The sequence below is a fragment of the Talpa europaea genome, assembly GCF_964194135.1.
Source record: "Talpa europaea genome assembly, chromosome: 13".
NCBI lineage: Eukaryota > Metazoa > Chordata > Mammalia > Eulipotyphla > Talpidae > Talpa > Talpa europaea.
Genome location: NC_140080.1, coordinates 48,603,223 through 48,622,918, shown reverse-complemented (window position 1 = coordinate 48,622,918; position 19,696 = coordinate 48,603,223). Strand labels below are relative to the sequence as shown.

General features: G+C 45.1%; 1 protein-coding gene across 1 annotated transcript in view; it reads left to right on the top strand.

The window, feature by feature from the left end:
- Nucleotides 1-19,696, top strand: part of IMPA2 (inositol monophosphatase 2) — a gene marked incomplete at both ends in the record, with an annotated part of 49,542 nt that overhangs the window by 12,085 nt on the left and 17,761 nt on the right. The window contains 4 exons of the mRNA XM_084251757.1: nucleotides 2,717-2,850; nucleotides 9,987-10,091; nucleotides 12,261-12,306; nucleotides 14,234-14,342. Of these exons, the coding sequence (XP_084107883.1) occupies nucleotides 2,717-2,850; nucleotides 9,987-10,091; nucleotides 12,261-12,306; nucleotides 14,234-14,342 (394 nt within the window). The remainder of the gene's footprint in view (nucleotides 1-2,716; nucleotides 2,851-9,986; nucleotides 10,092-12,260; nucleotides 12,307-14,233; nucleotides 14,343-19,696) is intronic.

Genomic DNA, 19,696 nt, shown 5'->3' with positions numbered 1-19,696 from the left:
TGTGCCTGGCAGTGATAGAATACCATGGTGTGATCCACTGACCCAAGAGAAAGGGCCTCTCGCCCACGGTGGGCGAGATCCCTGAAGAAAGATCCCTGGAGATGACCCAAGCATAGTGCTCAAGGACGGATGAACAGGAGGTATTCAGGTGTTCATTGCATGCAGAAAGGACATCATGTGGAAGACTTCAAAGGAGGGTAGGAAGGAGGAAAGAACACCCAGAGGGAGGGAGCATTTGTGTGGGGGTATGCCAAGCACTACTCAAGTTGGGTGTAGGAGAGCCTCATGTAGCACATGGCCCAGCAGCCCACAGGGAGTGCCAGGAGCTAGATCTTTCTGAAAGATCTGGCCATTCCATCCAGAGTGGATAGCACTTCAGTGGGGCAGATAGATGTTTGGAGGCTGTTTTACCAACACAGGTGAGTGATGGCAGTGTGAGAAGGGCAGTGTAGTTTGGAAAACAGTTCCAAAATGGAATAAAAATATTTGGGTGTGTACCTGGATGAGAGGAAGGAATCAAAAATGATGTGCAGGATCTTCACAGGTTCTAAGCAGATAGCAAACCAAACCTGAGGGATTGGCAGCAGGGGAGAGGATAAGTCATTGAGCTGCACCGCAAGTTGCCAGTAGAGGCAGACATGGGGAGACCCTTCCTCATCGGGTTTGCAAACCTGCTCCAGGTGGCTCTCAGCTTTGGTGTCACCACAGAATCTTCCGCGGTCAGAAATGCAAATCTTGTTATGAAGTTAATGTACTGGATATACATGTTGATTTCATTAATAAACACCTAAAACTTGTGTAATATTATAATGCAATTTCAAATCTCAAACTTACACCTATTTAGCCATAATCTTGATGTCAACAAGACCCTGAGTAACTAATGCACCTTCGAGTTTGAGAAGTGCTGGCTGCATGTCCTCTAGCTAAGGTGGCTTTCTTCTCTCTATGCTTACCCACCACACACACATACCCCATCACCCATATGGTAAGCCACACATGTCACACATGAAGTGTACACACACCACAGACACACACCACATGGACACACACCACAGCATACTGAATTGTCATACCAGCTCACTATCAAGTGGCCTTATGGACAAAAGGTCTGGATTAGCTCAAAATTTAAGGATTCCTGGAGGACAGGGCAGGTGCTACATGAGATAGACCTCTAAGGAGTTGAAGATATAACCAGGGAACCTGCAGGTATCTGTCTGGTGGGAACTTATTGTGTACAAATTGGTATTTTAAGGAGATTAACCTGATAGTGATGAGCAGGATGTTGCAAGTAGAGCAGGAAAGGCCCCAGGTGGCAGACAGTCGAGGCTATCTTTAGTTAATGGACATGCAAGACTACTTTAGGCTTTGTCTCATGTATTATTTGCAAAATATATTATGTTCCAAATTTCCTATAACATGCATCTGTAATTTTTGCAACGCATAAAAAAAAAAAAAAACACAAACAAAACAAGCAAAACCTGCTCCTGTTGTTTGAACCAGCACTGAGGTAGGGGGCTACAACGAAAAACAAGGGAGGAGTGCTTGATGGGTGCTCGTTCTGCTTATTCCGTACAGTTCCCTGTTAGCAGTGCCTTCTCCCTGCAGACTTCCAGATGAATCTCTTCCTGCGTCTCTCCTTCTCCATGTCATTAGTACAGTGCAGGCCAGACATGGAAAAGGCACCAGCAGATGCTAATCTAAGGCTGAGAAAGTATCCAATGGGCAAGGGGTGTCAAGTCTGGGGAGTTGGGTGAGTGATCGTGCTTTGCAAAAAGATGCAGTAATTTGGGGATGGTAGCTAGTTTGAGAGGATAGGTCTGAAGTCATTTTAGGTGACCTGACTTGTTTATCAAGGTCACAGACCCATCAGATTGTTGCAGCGGGCAGAAATGAGAAGGGCTGAACTGGAATAGAAATGTTTTTGATTTCACAGAAGAAACTGATCCTTCCAGTGGCATCCTGTGACTGGTTAACCACTCCACGTGTCTTCCTGTTTGGGTATCCTTAGGATTCCTGGAATCATATTAGGCCAGGCTGGGGATCCTGGCAAGCTGGTACCCTCCATCCTACACCACTACATTCAGTGGGAGTGGGTTTGTACTGGGTGTGCTGTGCTGGCAGCTCCATATCTACAAAGCTTGCCTGTTAGCTGCGCCCTGAGGACTCAGTGAGGCCAGTCCCATTGATGGTGATGATGCCCTGACTGAAATCAGCAAGGAGAACATGTCCTCGGCTTCTGGAAGTAGCTTTAGCTACCCTTAGGTTTCTTTAGGTGTCTCAGTCTGAACATTTGTAATGTGCATTCAAGAGAATATTTCATGTGATTTGTAAAGTAAAATAAGGAAAAGAGGTTTTAACACTAAAATCTCATAAATTCATATTCATGGATCTTAGGGGGTAAAGGTGTGTTACATCATTTTTCAACCATGTTTTTATTTTTCCTCCAAGAAAAATTATTGCACAGATAAGACAAAATAACTTCGTCAAGTGAATCTGTCTGTCTTGTGAAAAGGCTAGTGGGTAATTAAGACTCACTAGCAATCCATAGTCTTGGGTATAATGTTAAGCCCTGAAGGCCTGTGTGACAGGAGAAGTAAGTGGTCCACAGATCCACAAGCCTGAGTTCAGAGTTGACCTCACAGGAGGATGTGTGCTCATTTGTCCAGGGGAGGAGGCTGCTCATCAGTTTATCCTGCTTCCTATACTTTTATTTCAGATCATCAGAAAAGCTCTTTCTGAAGAAAAACATGTCTCAACAAAAACAACAGCTGCAGATCTTGTGACAGAAACGGACCACCTGGTCGAAGATTTAATTATTTCTGAGCTACAGAAGAAGTTTCCTTCCCATAGGTAGGTGTATTTCTGGGGGAAGCTGGTTCAGGGGCCAGCAAATTAGGAAGCCTCAGGGTCCTTCCCCAGTGTTACCATTGCTTGACAAACTGACCCTTGTTTTCATTCTTTTTACCATGGTCTTGGCAAACCTCATGTCAAACCACCTTACAACTAGTGAACAGTCTCCATTTTCCACAACATATGTTCATAGAAAGTGCCTGCTTCCCTCTGCTAAGTGCTTAGCATATTTCTGGAGGTACCCAAGCAGTACTGTTCGTGGCAGCCTGTGTCTCCTCAGCAGTCCCAGGTTGACTTTCCAAGAAGGATGTGACCCCAAATGGTGCCGTCAGCAATGCAGTGCATGCACCCCTGCTGATGTAGAGTGGCGCATTCTCCCAAGCAAGGCACCAGGGAAGGCTGCTCTCCCTGAGGAGGCCTTTACAGGCACTCCACCCTCTTCTCTAGAACAGAAATTCTTAACCTTTTGGGGTTCATTATGTGGACCCCATAATGCAATCTGTTAATCTTACCTCAGAAAGATTCAAATATTTACACAGTATTTCACACCTAGTTCCAAAGGAGCCATAGACCCCAGAGGAGAACTGTCCTTTAGCTCGTGGGCATGTGGGGGAGGACTCCGCAGATCCCTCCCTCATCTCCAAGTTCTGCCAAACTGATTTTGAAAACTACCACGTTGGACACTAAGTTATTTTTCCTTTCTTATAAGAAAGTGCTGAAACTGGAATAGCAGTTACTTGGTTTCTGGGTATAGATTATTGTAACTGTCCGGGTCCATGTCCGTATGTACTTACTTGGTAGAAGCATATAAGGAGTCTTCCTTGGCATCCATTGGATGCAGGCTGGGTACCAGAGACTTTTTTCCTGAGAGTGATTTAATGAAGGAAAGGACAGGCCAGCATTCAAACACTTATTAGGCTTCCTTTTTTTTTTTTTTTTTTCCTTTCGTTTCCTTCTAACAGGTTAGGTTATCTCAGGATCACCAACTCTTCTTCTGAAATTCTCTCCACCACTGGGTCATATTTGTTTGGTCAACAATCTTTGTGTTAGAGTGTCCATTATTCCTGATTTAGTGTAAAGTCAGGATTCTTGGCATCTTTTTTTTTAAAAAAAAAAAGGTTTATTTATTTATACAAGCACTGGGTACAGTCAGAAGCGCGGGAGGGTGAGAGAATTCACCAGAGCCAGAGCAGGGAACAGAACAGGCAGAGTGACGAAATATACTGCTAAGGGGAGCAGCAGGTGCAGCAGGAGAGGTCTGCGCGCCATGTGGGACCCTCACCCGGTGGCTGGGGATCGAACCAGCGCTGCAGAGGCTGCGGGCAGCTTCACAGCCCAGCGGTCAACCGCTGCACCACCAGGGGAGGCCCAGGATTCTTGGCATCTTTTTTTTTTTTTTTTTTATAGAGGCATGTTTTATTTATTTATTTATTTGTTTGTTTGTTTTGTTTATACATGCACTAGGTACAGTCAGAAGTGCGGGAGGGTGAGAGAATTCACCAGAGCCAGAGCAGGGAGCAGAGCAGGCAGAAGGACCGAAGTACACTGCTGAGGGGAGCAGCGGGCGGCAGGAGAGGTCTGCGCGCCATGTGGGACTCTCCTTCCGTGGCCGGGAAGCAGCCAGATATCGAACCGGCGCAGCAGAGGCTGCGGGCAGCTTCGCAACCCAGCGTTCAACCGCTGCGCCACCGGGGAGGCCCATTCTTGGCATCTTTTATATAAGCTCTAAAATGTTTGACTTTTTAAAATTTAAAATATCAATTATGTCAAAAGAATGATAGAGATTGATTTTATTCTTTGAGGATACAGAACTACACTAACCAAGCAGCTGTTTCTAAGTAGACATTTTGGACTTGAGTTTCCAGTGGTATTGGTCCAGGTGATTGGGAGTGGAATGAAAGCTGACTTGGCCTGACTATGCATTATGTCATTATCAGGGCTTCTGGCATTTTCCAATCAGATTACAAGGCAAACAATTCTGAAATGTACTCTTTATCGTTGGTGTTGGCAGTAGTCCTAGCGGTTTGGATTTTCTGTTGTATCAGTGTAGGGCATGGATTCTATTTGTGCAAGATAAATTTAAATATTCACTGCTGCCTGTTATAGGATAAAAGTCAATGTATTGTGCGGGTGAAAGCAGCTTCCCTTCCCACCATTTCTACAGCCTCAGGGTCACCACGGGGTCACCAGACTTAAAACTGTTTCGGAAAATTATGCATGCAGAGCAGTGGGCCTTACCTAAAATGTATGTCAGGCAAACCAGGCACTTATCCAAGATGCTAGTCTCTAGAAGAGTCCATGGAAGATGCAGATGTATACACTTGGGGAAGATTCAGTGATTTAGAGGTTCCCAAATTGCAGTCCACAAGCTGCTGTCTGCTATGGTCATGAGGTTTGAATTTCTATTGATGGCTAAGATTTAAAAGAAAAGTGTCAGTATTTGGGCCATTAACATGTGTTTTAGTTTAAAGGCAAATTGATAAATATGTAATGAGGAAAAACTATTCATATTAGAGTAGGGATGTTGTAATTTTTCTACATTCACAGTGTTTAAATATGTTCCTTAAACAAGTTTACAATGTAAGGTTGCCTCAGAAGGATGAGCTTATGTCCTTCCTCATTTTTAGTCCTTCATGAAAGTTGAGGATTTTGAGTTAGATCCAAGTTTACTGTCCTTAAAAATATTCAGGAGCATCCCTGAGCCATTGTTTATATTTCCATCCTCACCCCTGCAGTCTGGGCTGGCACAGGCAAAGGGAGGAGGGCAGCAGCTCAAGCTGTTCAGTGTACACAGCTGCCTCCTCTGCCTGGCCTGGACCCCTGGGCAGCCCCTGTAGCCTTATCCATTGTGGCAATCCCTATACCTTGCAGTGTGCTTGGGGGCTCAGTGCTGTCTCCCTGCCTGCTGGCCTGTTCCCCTGGTTCAGCATTAAAGGCCTGTAAAATGATACCAAGGGCTCCAAAATCTTTTCATCTTGGAGAATTGACAATGAACCTGGGATAGTTGCTTATGTCCCGACCTGGGATTGTTGCACAACACAGATTTAATGTAGCTGTTACAGTGTTTTTATTAAGGTCTCTATATTTCAATTTCATCTGTCCAAGCTGATGTCCCTATTCCCTCTACAGACAGCTGAAGAATGTTCTTCCCATTCCATAGGGTTTAGCTTCCCATATGAAGAAAATCAGGTTAAGTAAATAAAAACTTTCCATCCTCCCCACATAACCAGGGGTGTATTTTTTTAAAAATTTATTTATGCACACGAGAGCTGGGGTACAGGCCAGAGGCAGGGCGGGGGTGGGGGATGAAAGGATTCCCCAGAGACAGAGTAGGAAACAGAACAGACAGATTAACTGAAGTACACTGCTGAAGAGAGAAGCGGGCAAGTCAGGAAAGATCTGCTGTGCCATGTGGGTTGCTTCCTGGCCGGCCGGGATCAAATTCATGCTACAGAGTTCTGCGGACAACTTCATAGGTTGCGTCTTAACCCCTTGTGCCACCAGGGAGGCCAGGGAGGTATTTTTGATGCCTCAAGAGTGGCGTGCCCACCTGACCCAAATTGCTACCATAGGCAGAAGTGAGTAGGGAGATGAGGGATGCTTCTCCCAGCCCCCTTTATTTGGGAAGCTGGGTAGAGATGAGGAGAACTTTCAGGCATGAATAAGCAGCTGCTGAAAAGTCCAGGACTCCTGATGAGTACTTTGAGTTATTCCTGTCAGAAATGCTGTGCAGCAACTTGCTCCCTTTATATGTATTTTTGGGGTGTTATGCAGCAATCCCAAACCAGGCAGGTTTATTGCTGATTCAGGCAGATGAAGATAATTTTATTGGCTTCAGTGTTTCTTAATATGCCTTAATGCTGAGTCAGGGGACTGTCCCCAGGAGCACCTTAAGTGCTGCTACAAAGCAGCCTGCTGGGTGAACCCACAGGCCGGTTCCCACCTGTGCTGATGAACTGACAACTCAGAGCCCTGAGTGTCCTGAGGAGCCTCTGTTCACGTGCTAGACTGCCGTGGGGCTTCGGGGCTGTGCTCTGACACCTGCGTTAGATGTCAGTCCTGCAGAGGGGTTTGCCTTTCTGCTTTCCCTGGAGACCCAGCTTTTCTCCCTCCTACTCCAGTAGGTATCTGCTTCCTGCTTCAAGCTTAAAAAAGGGAGAAAATTCTGTATTCCACTTTTGTCTCCTAAGAACTTACCTTTGTATATGTGGGTCGTTTCAACTCATATTGACCTAAGTGTTCATTCTCACTGCTGTATCTATCTCATGCCCAATTTAAGTTTGGCACCCACTCCCTTTATATGTGTTTTGGGAGTATTATGCAGCCATCCCAGACCAGGCAGGTTCATTGTTGACTTGAGCAGACTAAGAGAATTTTGGGACCTTCAGTGTCTCTCAGTATGCTTTTAATGCTGAGTCAGGGGACTGGCGTCAGAGGCAGACCAGCGGGCTGGGAGACAGGCAGGCAGTAACTGAACTCCTAGCCCCTGTGATCTCCCTGTTCTTTCCCTGGCTTCTCTCTTGCTTCTCTTCTCAATCTCTCCTCCCAGGCATTCATAATTAGCGGTGCACGGGCCCCATGCCCTCTGGCTTCTCACCCAGGCACCTGTAATCACAGGTGCACATACCCTGAGCTCAGGCTTCTTGGCCCCAGGTGTCCATGCATATCTCATGCTCACACTCCCAAGCTCTTTTTGCACTGACATGATCCATGTGTGGACAATGAAAGCAAAGCCACAGGTGGTAATTTTTCACTTACCTTATAGAGGTTGGCAGAGGGAGGTGAAAAAGAGCCCAAGTAACCCATGATCCTTACAGGTGTAGACCATTTTCTTTAAAAATACACTATCACGGGCCTCCCCGGTGGCGCAGCGGTTGAGTGCTGGGTTGCAAAGCTGCCCGCAGCCTCTGCGGCGCCGGTTCGATCCCCGGCTGCTCCCCGGCCACCGGAGGAGGGTCCCACATGGCGCGCAGACCTCTCCTGCCGCCCGCTGCTCCCCTCAGCAGTGTACCTTGGTCCTTCTGCCTGCTCTGCTCCCCGCTCTGGCTCTGGTGAATTCTCTCAGCCTCCCGCGCTTCTGACTGTACCCAGTGCTTGTATAAATAAATAAATCTTTAAAAAAAAAAAATACACTATCACAAGTCATCTCAGGGAAGGAAAATCACGGAGCTATTGAAGACATTGAAAGGTGAACCCAGTGCAGAAAGCTCGCCACATGGTAGGCAGCTTAGCCTGCAGCCAGGAGGAATCAGTTGAAGTTCAGTGGAGAGGGAGGCGTCCACATCCACCTGTGGACAGTTGACCTTTTTTCCTGATAGTTTGTCCTTAAGAGAAGTCATTGTTCAGCTAGCCAAGTAGTTGCCAGTAGGAACCCTGTAGTGCCAGCATGGCACAAAGTAGGTTCTCCATGATCCTGGTAGACGGGTAAAGGAGAGTCCTGGAGCCTTCAGTGGCTTTTCAGGCTTTTACTGAGCTTTTTACACCATTTCTAGTGCAGCACCCAGGTACACGGCCTGGGCCCCCAGCAAATCTTCACTCTTTCTGGGCTCTCAGGCATTCTCTTGGAGTCTCTGTTTGTTCTGCTCTCGTTCTGCTGTTGCTCTTTCTCGTTCTTCTTGTTCTGCTTGCGTCCCCATGACGCTGCCCTTATAAGCACAGTCTCAGCCCAGGTATGCCCATCTATGCATGCCCACACCCTACTCCAGGTATCCGCCATCAGGCACACATGTAGGACCACAGGGATCCATCATTAATGCTAATGGCAGGAGGGCAGAAATGCCTCATAATTTTTCACTTACCTTACAAACCCCAAAGGGGAGAATGTGGCGAAACCCTCCTGAACTCCCCAAGGTACTTCCCTAGGTGAAGGACTAGGAGGTGAAGGTAAAGAAAATTGTAACAATAAATGACAGTATTATCAGGCAAGGCAGTGAAATACCTTCCCTACTTGTCCAGGAAGAGAACTGGCCTGGCCTGAAGAGGGAGGTATTTCTTTGGAGAATACACTCAGTTCCAGAAGAGCAGGCTGGGCACCTGCAGGTCTTAGGAGGGGCCTCTTCAAAGATCACCTTTTCAAGATGTCCTTATGGAGGCGGGGCCAAAGCTTCTTGCTAGCCCAGACCTTGTCACCCCAGAATCTGTACCTACTCACTGGTGCATTGAGGGTTTCACTATAACTGGGAGACACCAACAAATATTCTGTGGAGCCCCCAAAATCATACAAATATGAGAAGCCTCTCAAAATTGTTAGGCATTTCTCTCAGTTAAAAGCCCATCTGAGACAGTTCTGAGACATTTATTTGTGCAGAGTGTGACAGAAGCATCTTCCAGGCATCACAGGCTACAGTTGCATCAGAGCATTCATGAGGGAACAAATTGTTCCACATACAGCACAAGTGAACAGTTCTTCTACCATAAAACCAGAGCCCGGAGGAGAAGGAAGGAATGGAAGCCTTCACTGTAGGAATGGAAGCCTTCACAGAGGGGTGGGGAGACACTCAAAGCCAAGGAGTGGGCAAGCACCCTAACCTGACTCTCTGCGGCTATCTCTCCCGAGTGGGGCCCCAGACTCCTGAACCATGATCCGGGTGGAGAGGGCCTCTTCAGGGGAATCAGCTCCCATCAAGTGGCCACCCACTGATGGACGCAGTCTTACCTTATCTGCGCTAAGGAGAAGTCAGACTGGGTACAGGCCTGGGAGATGTCAGCTTGGACCCGGTGAAGCAGCCTCCCAAGCCACAGCATTGTTAGTGGGAGAGACACCACTGGAGTCCTGGGCACTGCTCCCCACTGGCATTCCTGATGTTCTTGAGTTTCTCTTCAGCTTGCTGTCCTCCAGACCAAAATTAAATTAGAATTTAGCTTTGCTTTATCAGGTTTATCATGCTTATATTCTTCCACCTGGTCCACAGCTTGATGCTTTTCTAAAACCCCAACCTTAAGGTGTCACTGTCTTTTCTAATTCCTGCTGAGTATGTGGACTAGTGGATGGATTGAAATATACAGACTCTGCCTCAGGAGAAACCATAATGTAATCTCTGTTGCATTTGCATTGTCTTTAATGGCCAGAAGCCATTTGCAGCACTTTGCCTTGAGTTCTTGATGTGTCTCTCAGGCTGAGCTACCACCCTTCACAGGTTCATTGCGGAAGAGGCTGCAGCAGCTGGGGCCAAGTGTGTGCTCACTCCCAGCCCCACCTGGATCGTCGACCCCATCGATGGAACCTGCAACTTTGTGCATAGGTGAGCATAAGCACTGGCCAGCCGACACTGGGGCCTAACGCATCCTGTTCTTGCAGTCTGTGTCTTTTCCAAAGCAGCTTTTTTGGGGTCAGGAGTATATAAGCAAACTGTGGTAGGTATATAGTCTCATTAAAAAGGGTGAGAAGTCTTCCCTTGTTTAATAATAAGGTATTTGTGAGAGACGCAGAGCATGTCGGAGATCTTCACTTGCTTAAAAACCATGGGGTTGTTATGTTTAAAATGTGGACTAGAATTGAAAAGGAGCCCCTTCAGGATGCTCTGGAGAAACAAGCAGAGTTAAAAAATACACTTGTGCAGCCCTGAGGTGTAGACAGTGGCACTTAAGGGCAAAATTCTAGAGTCAACTTTGGAGCTGGGCGCAAACCTTCTGTCACAAACTAATGGGAATGATGTATTAGAATTTCACCAATGAAAGGAAGCCACTAGATGCTTCCCCAAGCTAATCTGACTAGGCAAAAATAGCAGTGAGTTTTCATGAGGTCAGAGCAGCTGTTTGTGGGAGAGAAGTGAGCTGCAGAGTTCAGGGAGGTGATGGGGACATGGCCTCAGAACCTCAGATAAGTGGGGCAGGTGTTAGTTGTACCACTTGTCTGAGGACCCAAGGGCACCAGAAGTGATGTGGTTTCCACAGAGGGAAAAGTAACCCTGCACAGACTCCCTTGGACAGGGGGTTGGCACACTCCTGGCCCTCCCCCAGATCCCCATCTAGTGGGTTGGGGCAGCTGGAGTTCACTTTTAGAGCCTGCCACAGATGACTAGGAAGCACAGCCAGATTGGGGGGGAGGTCCTTGCTCTTGGTGCTTTCCTCTATACTTTCTCTCAAATGGTATCTATCTATGTAAGTATCTAAAAAAAAATCTAATATATCATGTTAGTCATCATCCTTTTCTAAAGATGGGTTATTTTGAGAATTCTGTGATGCATATACAGGTGGCCCTTTTGAGGCAGTGGAATAGTGCCATCTGGTGACAGCATTCATCAGACTAAAGCGCAACACCCCTGGGGAGTTCAGTGCAATCACAGGTCTCCCCTAAGGTATGTCTTGCTGAGTAAAGTATATGCTGCTGCTTTTCCATGTCATGGGGTCAGAGTGGGCTGAGCCTGTTTCATGGTGGAGGCCGCATCTCTCCTTGATGGAGAGTCCTGGTGGTCCCACGGCCACAGGTACTGTAGGGCCAGAGAGACAATCTGGAGAAGAGCGTTGTTTGGAAAACAATCTGTGGAGCAGCTCTTACAGACCCAGAGCACAACCTTAGTGATTCTTGTGGCCTGTAGATACTCGGAAGCCTGTGACCTTGCAGCCCAGGTAGGACCTGTGCATTCTGTGCTTAGCAGCATCAGGACTCAATCAAGAGAGCTCTTCCAAGAACTGAACTAAAGTGGATCCTGGCCTGCGGCATCCATGCCCTTGAGCACCCGTGACAGCAGGGCTGCCACTGCCCCTCGCCAGTGAGGCCGGATCTGGCATGACTGGCTTCATGTTTTTCCTGTAAGCTAGCAAGACCCAGCCTTTCCTTATTCCTACTTGTTTTTAAGCTCTGATGATTCTCACATAAAGGAGAGATTTTGAAGATGTAGTATAGCAGCAACAAAGTCACAAAATAAAACCACGGGCACACTGACGTCACCATGTACCTCAGACCCCTGAGACCCAGCCTGCTGTGGTGGCTTGGAAGCTCACATAGGAGACTGGTGAGGAAGGGCACGTTGTCCCTTAAGCCTGGCCTCCGGTGGGTCCACGGCACACACCTGCCATGTTGCCTCTGGGGACCCTGTCTCAACCCACCTGGGACAGGGAGGTCTCTGCTGTCCCTTTAGGTCTGTGGGAACCAGAAAATGGAGGATGAAAATCCCTCACAATTGGGTCTCACGTGATTATTTCTTATGTGACTTTGAGAATACTGCTTTCTTTCAGGGTTAACTGTCCTACAGCATGGTCCACTGAGCCTGTTTGTCTTGGAAGCAGTTAGTAAAATTGTGGGAAGTGGTTTTGAAAAAAAAAAAAAACAAACACAAACATGCCGTAGAAAGGCCCTTCTGTGCCTTGGGTGACACTGCTGCACAGCCACACAGAGGCTTCTAAGAGTCTGCATTTTGGTGGACTCCATTTATGTTTTAGAGTATAAGCCCTTCTGTTTTTCTTTGCAGATTTCCAACCGTGGCAGTAAGCATTGGGTTTGCTGTGAACCAAGAGGTACATGGTGGGTTCCCTGGGGCTCCAGCTGGGGTTTCTTTTAGTCATTTTCCTTTTTGGTTTTAACCTCAGCACTCCAGTTTTCCTCTCTTGACATCTGCCTCAATCATGAGTAGTAAATCCAAGCACATGTTTTTCAAATCTGACAAAGTAAACAAGTGCCAAACTGGCTGGGAATGGGTCAGGTTGGGGCTCCTGCTGCCACTGTTTCCCCTGTGTCTTCTGTGACACTGCATGGAAGGGAAGTTCTGAGCAAAGGGTCCAAGTTTGTGTCCATCTGACCCCTGGAGCGTGTGATCAAGTACACACAAAAGGAGCTCCTATTTTTAGAGGACAGTCTTAATCCCAATATTCAATTCATCTTTCTTCATCTTTCTTTAGCTATTAGTATGAGAGTGTGACCATTTCAGGGTTCCCATAGGCCCTCAGAACTAAGCAGTCACGTGGTATCTGCATAAAAGGCAAGAAGTGAGGCTTACACTTTATTAATCAACTTAGGCAATAACACTCAGAAAAGCCTCAGTTTCCCTTTTTGTTTTATTTAAGTAGGACTGAGTGCTCAGTGTTTTGCAAGAGCAGCTCTCCTTTAGAACACCTTTCATCTTAATCTTCAGTATTAGCATAGATTCCCTAGCACAGAAACTGAGAGATGTTTATGCCCACGAAAGCATACTTAGTTGAACATAAGCAGAAATTTTAATATTGAAATGTGGGTAAGGAGTTACTGTTTTCTTCATTAAATGTTGTGGTTGAGACTGAGCAGGAAGCTGATCAGTGAACTTAGGGGTGACACTCTCAACACCATGTTGAGTGGGACAGACACTAATTGAGGATGGGACAGACACCCTGCAGCCGGCAAGGTCCTGGCTGTGGTGGATCTGGTATGTGTGATATACTTGGGTGGCCTAGGCTTGTGGTGGAGCCCCTCATGAAGGGCATCACCCCACACTCCTCAGCCTTTCCTCCTGCCAGTGCAGGCCTCTAAGCTGCCTGCCCCAGGGGTACATGGACTCCATGCAGGTTCTGTGAGGTCAGCAAGTTCTACGGCTCCTCTGAGTGGACAGCCAGGGCAGTGGGAAGGGGCAGCACAGCAAGTACTGCTGGAAGGCTGTAGGTGTTCAGTAAGTGCTGACCACACCATCCTCCCCAGAAATAAACCCTTTTTTGGCAGTCTTGGGAACCATTCTAGTATGATCAATTCCATTTTATGGCCGAGACTTTAGCCCGGTGTTCATTTCTTGAAAGTAAAGAGAGATCCAGGCCACATGCCCTTGACTGGGCTCACCCCCAGACCAAGCATACTTGCTGCTGTTAACCATGAGCAGTGAAGTTTGTACAGGAAAGGCAACGCAAATGTGTGGGTGTTGGCAGATTTTTCCTTGTTCACCACTTCTTTTGCTGTTCCTTACTATGCTGTGTCATCACAGGCCTTTGTCACCTGGATGAGCCCCCTTTTGTGAACTGCATCTCCCTTCCTGGGACTGGCGTTGGGTTCTGTTATTCTGTTGGCTTTTCAGATGCATTCTTAACTCTTCACATCAGCGAAGTTGAGGTTTTCTTGTGTTTAATGAGTCACAAATAGCCTTTTCTTTTTCCCAGGAAAAAAAGAGACCTTTCTACAGCATTCAACATTTTTATTAACTTTTATGTACTAATGCTTAATTTTGGTGTTAATTTTTAATATAGTTACATTGGTTTTAATTTATTTCTAAATATAATTATCTTTAAAAAGAAAGTCTGCTTTCTTGTCCAGGTCTAGTTTTGAATCTAGACACTGGTTCTTTTCAGTTCCTATTTGAAAGGTAATTTCTATCCCTTCATCATTTCATGAGTCCTAAATCCTAGAACACCTTCACCTCAATTACTGTGTTATTTTTGTGTCAAATAGTGAACCACATTTGTTTTCTGTCCTGCCCTGACCCTGCAGCTTGAGTTTGGAGTCATTTACCACTGCACTGAGGAGCGGCTGTACACAGGCCGGCGGGGTCAGGGCGCCTTCTGCAATGGCCAGCGGCTCCGGGCCTCCAGGGAGACAGGTGGGGCCTCATGCATCTCATCATCGTGCATTACAAATTGAGAAATGGGAATGGAAAATGCCAGAAATCAACATTCCAGGAGACTGGTGGAAATCTCCAGCTGGAGGTCTAGGTTCTTTTTGGGGACACTGTGTCCCTGATGAACTGGAAATCCAGCCAGTTCTGTATCTTAATGTTTTTGTGATTGTAGCCAGAAGCTTTAAATAGGCCAATTCTATTTTGCACTGACATCACATCTGGATCTTCAGTGTTCCAAGTCCTCTGACAGGTACGATCTGGTCTCTAGCAGGGTGGGGTAAGCAGTACAAGGGCCCAAGAGCTGAGTCGTGAATGTGCTGTGGCCCAGCCTTCAGGTAAACAGACGTCACCCTGCCAGGAGATGCTGCACAAGTGCACTCGCCCAGGTGCAGCCTCGTCCGTAGGTGTGGACCAACCGCAGTTGGCTTCAGTTTCTGTGAGAGCAGAGTTTGTCCTGTGACAGCCACACAGTGAGTCACGTAAATAGCAGTGTTTTTGCACCAGAGATGTGAGTCCTCAAGCAGAACCTCACAGGGTGCTGTTACACTCTCTCTATCTTGTTATCAGCATGCTGGGGTTTTCACTAGGGTACCTAGAGTTTTCACTGACTTTCCCTCACTCACTTTGATTAAACTAGTGATATTTTATCATTGTGGGATAGGTATTACAGGGAACTGAAAAATACAAGGCATAAGTAAAGAAAGAACTCCAGACTAAAGGCAGCTGGATTAGGAGAGGAATAGAAAAACCTCCCAGATGTTAGGTCTGAAAAGATAGAAAGCATAGTGCCTGCCCGCTTCTCACCTGCACATTTCTATGGCTAGACATCCTGAGGTGCCCTCCCCATCAGTTGTGGTTTCAAGATGAGGTGTCAGCACCTCCCTTCAGAGTGCCTATGCCTTTTTTACTACATCTTCTCTACCATTTCCAGCCTCTCTCTAATTAAAATTCCTTTCCTAGCTCCCTTCATTGTCTGTTATTTCTGCTTTTTTTCTTCCTCCCTGTGTGACACCTATGTGTCTGATGGCCTCAGGGGCAATGAGAGAAATTAGGCATGGCCCTGTGCTCCAACTGTCACCTAAGACTCCATAGGTGCAGTACTATCCAGGGTAGGGGCAGCAGGGAGCCTCCTACTTGGAAGACTTTCATTCCTGCATCTGGTAGCACTAGGCCCAGGAACTAGGCCTAACACTAAGTCCATTAGGGAGGTGATCTGTCACCTTGGGAAGGGTGGGACAGGGCAGGACCACAAGGAGACATAAGAATATTCCAGGTAAAGACTAGAGAGGATGTCACAGAGGCACCAGACAACAGTGCGACCCACTAACCAGCTACTGTTCTGAGTCCTGCAGAGATTCCAGAAGGTTTTTAGCCCTGCCCTGTTTTTTGTCTCCCAGAAATGTTTTATTTGGCTGTGTAAATGTATTATTAATTATAACTACACATGCCAAGTAGTAACCACTCAAGCTGAATTGTGTAACTCAGTAGTGAAGAAGTATGTTATTAAAAGTGCTTAGATGAACTTTGCCCTATATTCTTTTCATTATCATACTCAGCTCCACTCTCCCCGGTAGCTGTCTGCATAACTGAGTCATGTATTTCATCCTCAGCGGGGCTCCCAGACCCTTTGTCCAGATTGGGCCTTTTCTGTCCACAGCCAGGGGATTCAGGTCATCCCTGGATCTGGCTTCTCACAGCCCTCCCCTCCTTCGCTGAATACTGCTCAGTCTTAAGCCCCTCTGCAACAGGACTGTGGCTTATACTGCTTTCAAAATTGTTGATGTCCCAAATGTGGTATTCCTAGTATAGCATTTCTCAAACTTTTTTGATCTTAAGAACAGCCTATTTATATTCCCCCCCAAAATTGCTTAAATCCCCCAAGAGCTATTTTTTGTTTATGTAAGTTATAGATATTGATGTTTATGTATTAGAAATTTAAATGAAATATTTTTAAATACCTATTTATTTTTTTAAATAAAAAACTGATTACATGATAACCTGAATTAGATTTTTATGGAAAAATTATATTTTTAAACTAAAAAGTTTTTACTGAGAAGAGTGATAGTGCAAATCTCTTTAATATCTGGCCTAATAGAAAGAAGACAATAAGATTCTCTTGTTTCTTTATTTAATCTTTCATATATTGTTTAATTGTGTATTCTGACCATACACATAAAAGTAGTTGGAAAAGGGACAATGATGAAAGTTTACTTTTCAGATAATTGAGAATGATTTGTTTGAGACTATACCAAAACTCAAGAAGTGGTGATTTCTTAAAGGTTGGTAGCAATTTAAAACCTAATGAGATATCAATGAATTTTTTTGTATGGTTGGTTACCTTAAAATTCACTGGACTGTCTCTACATTGAATGGACCTGTGGCTCATGGATGATTTTGTAACATCATACATTGGTCACTTGAAATCATGAGTTCACTATTTCCAGTTCTTCCAAATGTTAATATATTTTATTTTAAAGTACTGAAAAAAAAGTCGTACTTGTTTCTTTTCATGAGAAATCTTTTAGTGATGGGAATGTACCGCCCTTACACTGGTGGCCATCATTCTCCCCAAATTCTAATTTCCACTTTGTAAGCTTGACTTTTTTTTTTTTTTTTTTTAGAGGCATGTTTTCTTTCTTTCTTTATTTGTTTGTTTGTTTGTTTTGTTTATACATGCACTGGGTACAGTCAGAAGCGCGGGAGGGTGAGAGAATTCACCAGAGCCAGAGCAGGGAGCAGAATAGGCAGACTGACGAAGTACACTGCTGAGGGGAGCAGCGGGCGGCAGGAGAGGTCTGCGCGCCATGCGGGACCCTCCTCCGGTGGCTGGGAAGCAGCCGGGGATCGAACCGGCGCCGCAGAGGCCGCGGGCAGCTTCGCAACCCAGCGCTCAACCGCTGCGCCACCAGGGAGGCCCGTAAGCTTGACTTTTAACTTTGGTAACCCTGGCAATTGAAGTGCTGGGCCTACTTTTTGCATTTTCAAGAAAATATCTTTCAGATACTGGAGTCTGAGTAACTATAGTTTATGTAAGTATAATTCAATGTATAATTCCCATCTCATCCAGAATACTTAGGTTAAAAGATTAAATATTGTTAATAATTTTTACATTTTCCCCCAGTGTGTGAGTGTGTTTGCTTCTGAGCCTAGGAGCCCTGCCTTGCTTTGTCCACTCATTGTGCAAATGGTAAGAGTGAAAAGGGCAAATTGGGGCTCCCTGGTGGCTCAAGGGGTTAAAATGCAACCTGTGAAGCTGTCTGTAGCCTCTGCAGCACAAGGTGATCTCTAGCTAGCCAGGGAGCTGCCCACATGGCACAGCAGACTTCTCCTGACTTGCCCGCTGCTCCCCTCAGCAGTGTATTTCAGTCAGTCTGCCTGTTCTGTTCCCCACTCTTGTCTCTGGTGACTCCTCTCACCCCCCCCCCACACACCTCTGGCCTGTACTCCAGCTCTTGTGTACATTAAATAAATCTTTAAAAAAAAAGAAAAAAGAAAAGGGCAAATTGTGGCTTAGTATTATGAAAATTGTGTTAGCTTCACAGATTCTTGGAGGAGGCTCAGGAGAACTTTGAGAATTTCTACTGAAGTCAATTTCTCAAGTCAGACTTACAAAAACAGTATGCCCTGAGTTCTTACAAATTCACAATAGTGAGTCACTTGCCTTTAGACTTTACTGGAAATTAAAACCCTGTGGCTCACATTTTCTTGTGTAAAATACCTTAAATTGTCAATGTCATCTTCTAAGATGCCAATTTTGTTGATGTCTGAAGACAGTTTGACTTTCTTTCCCTTATAGGGGACTGTAGTATCTTGCTGGAATGCCCAAATGATTTCTCTTTCTTTAGAATGCTGTCATTTTAATAGTCTATCTCAGTGTTATTGCTTCTGAGCCAGTTTTCCTAGGTAAATGGTATATCCTTTCAATATGTAATTTCAACTTTTTTTTTTAATTTCAGAAGTTTTCTTGAATTAAACTTTTTAGTATTTATTCCTTTCCAAATGCTGTTTTTCACTCTTTGTCTTCAGAGTCTCCTATCATGTGTATTTTGGGTCTTCTCTGCTTACCTTGCTGACCTTAACCTGCCTATATGTTAGTTTTTCTTAAATCCTTTTTACTTTTTCCACCAGTTTTTTTCATTAAAAAATTCCTTTCACCCTTCATTTCTTGTAAGGTATAAATCTGTTGTATTTATTTATTCTGTATTCCTTTACATCAGTCTTCTTTCCTGAAGTGTTTTCTAATTCTTTCCTAATTTCTGTCATCTCTGCATCTGAGTTATGCTGTCCTTTATTTGTTATTTCTTTCACATAAAGCTACTCTGGTTTGTTGATAAATTTCTCTAATATTCTTTGACTGTAAAAATATTATTCTGCTCCTGATTCTTCTTTTTCTTATGATAATTATGCATTGGATTAAACCATGGCTCTTTTTAATTCCTAATTTTTACTTGAAGTCTGCATTCTGCACTTTGGAGGCAGGGTGTCTGACCCATTGGGGGAATGAATATTCAGGACAGTTTTGTAGTTTCATCTCTAGTGCTCCCTCTTCTGTTGTTTTTGTGAAGTGTTCAAAAAGTTGACCGGAAGATTTTTTTTTTTTTTTTTTTTGGCCTTGTTCCCCTCTTTCACTGTTGTCCAATCTTCTCTTCACTGTGTCCCTGTTATTCCTGTCTGTTCTGCATTTGGAATTCACTCCTGTAAATTCCCACCATAAGAAGTTCTGGTCAGTCAGTCATACGCTGGTTGGGTTACCACATACCTCGTGCCCATGTGAATGTGCATGTGCTCCCAGTCCTGGTCCGAGCTGACCTCCTGTACATGTTGGCTGGTGACTTGGAGGTTCTGTTTTCAGATCCTCTGGATACCCCATGCCCCCATGCCTCCTCCCAGTGCTGCGTGGTCTTGTGGCCCATGGAAATTTTTGCCACACCCAATTGTGTTTAGGGTTTGGAGAAACAGGGATGTGGGCTATTTTGTACATGTCATCTACAATTTATGTTTTGTTTTTGTGTCTTGCTCCTAGTTTCTCTGTCGGTTTTTTATCAGAGGGGATTTGGAGAGGTTAAAAACAAATCAGCTGTTCTATTGTTTTCCAATTCAGTATTTCACAGAATTCTCAACATTGCTTTTCCCCCTAGATTTTTTTTAAATAATTTATTGATGTGAAAGTCAAATAACGTAAGTTAGCCATTTATTTATTAGGTTTTTTTTATTTATGAGGATTTCAAACTGTTAGAAATCACAGGTCAGGTTTTTTTCACCCTAAAATCTGTTCATTGAAAGAGTATGTGGTATACTTTGTTTTATTATCATTGCTTTGTTGGGCATTGTAGAGA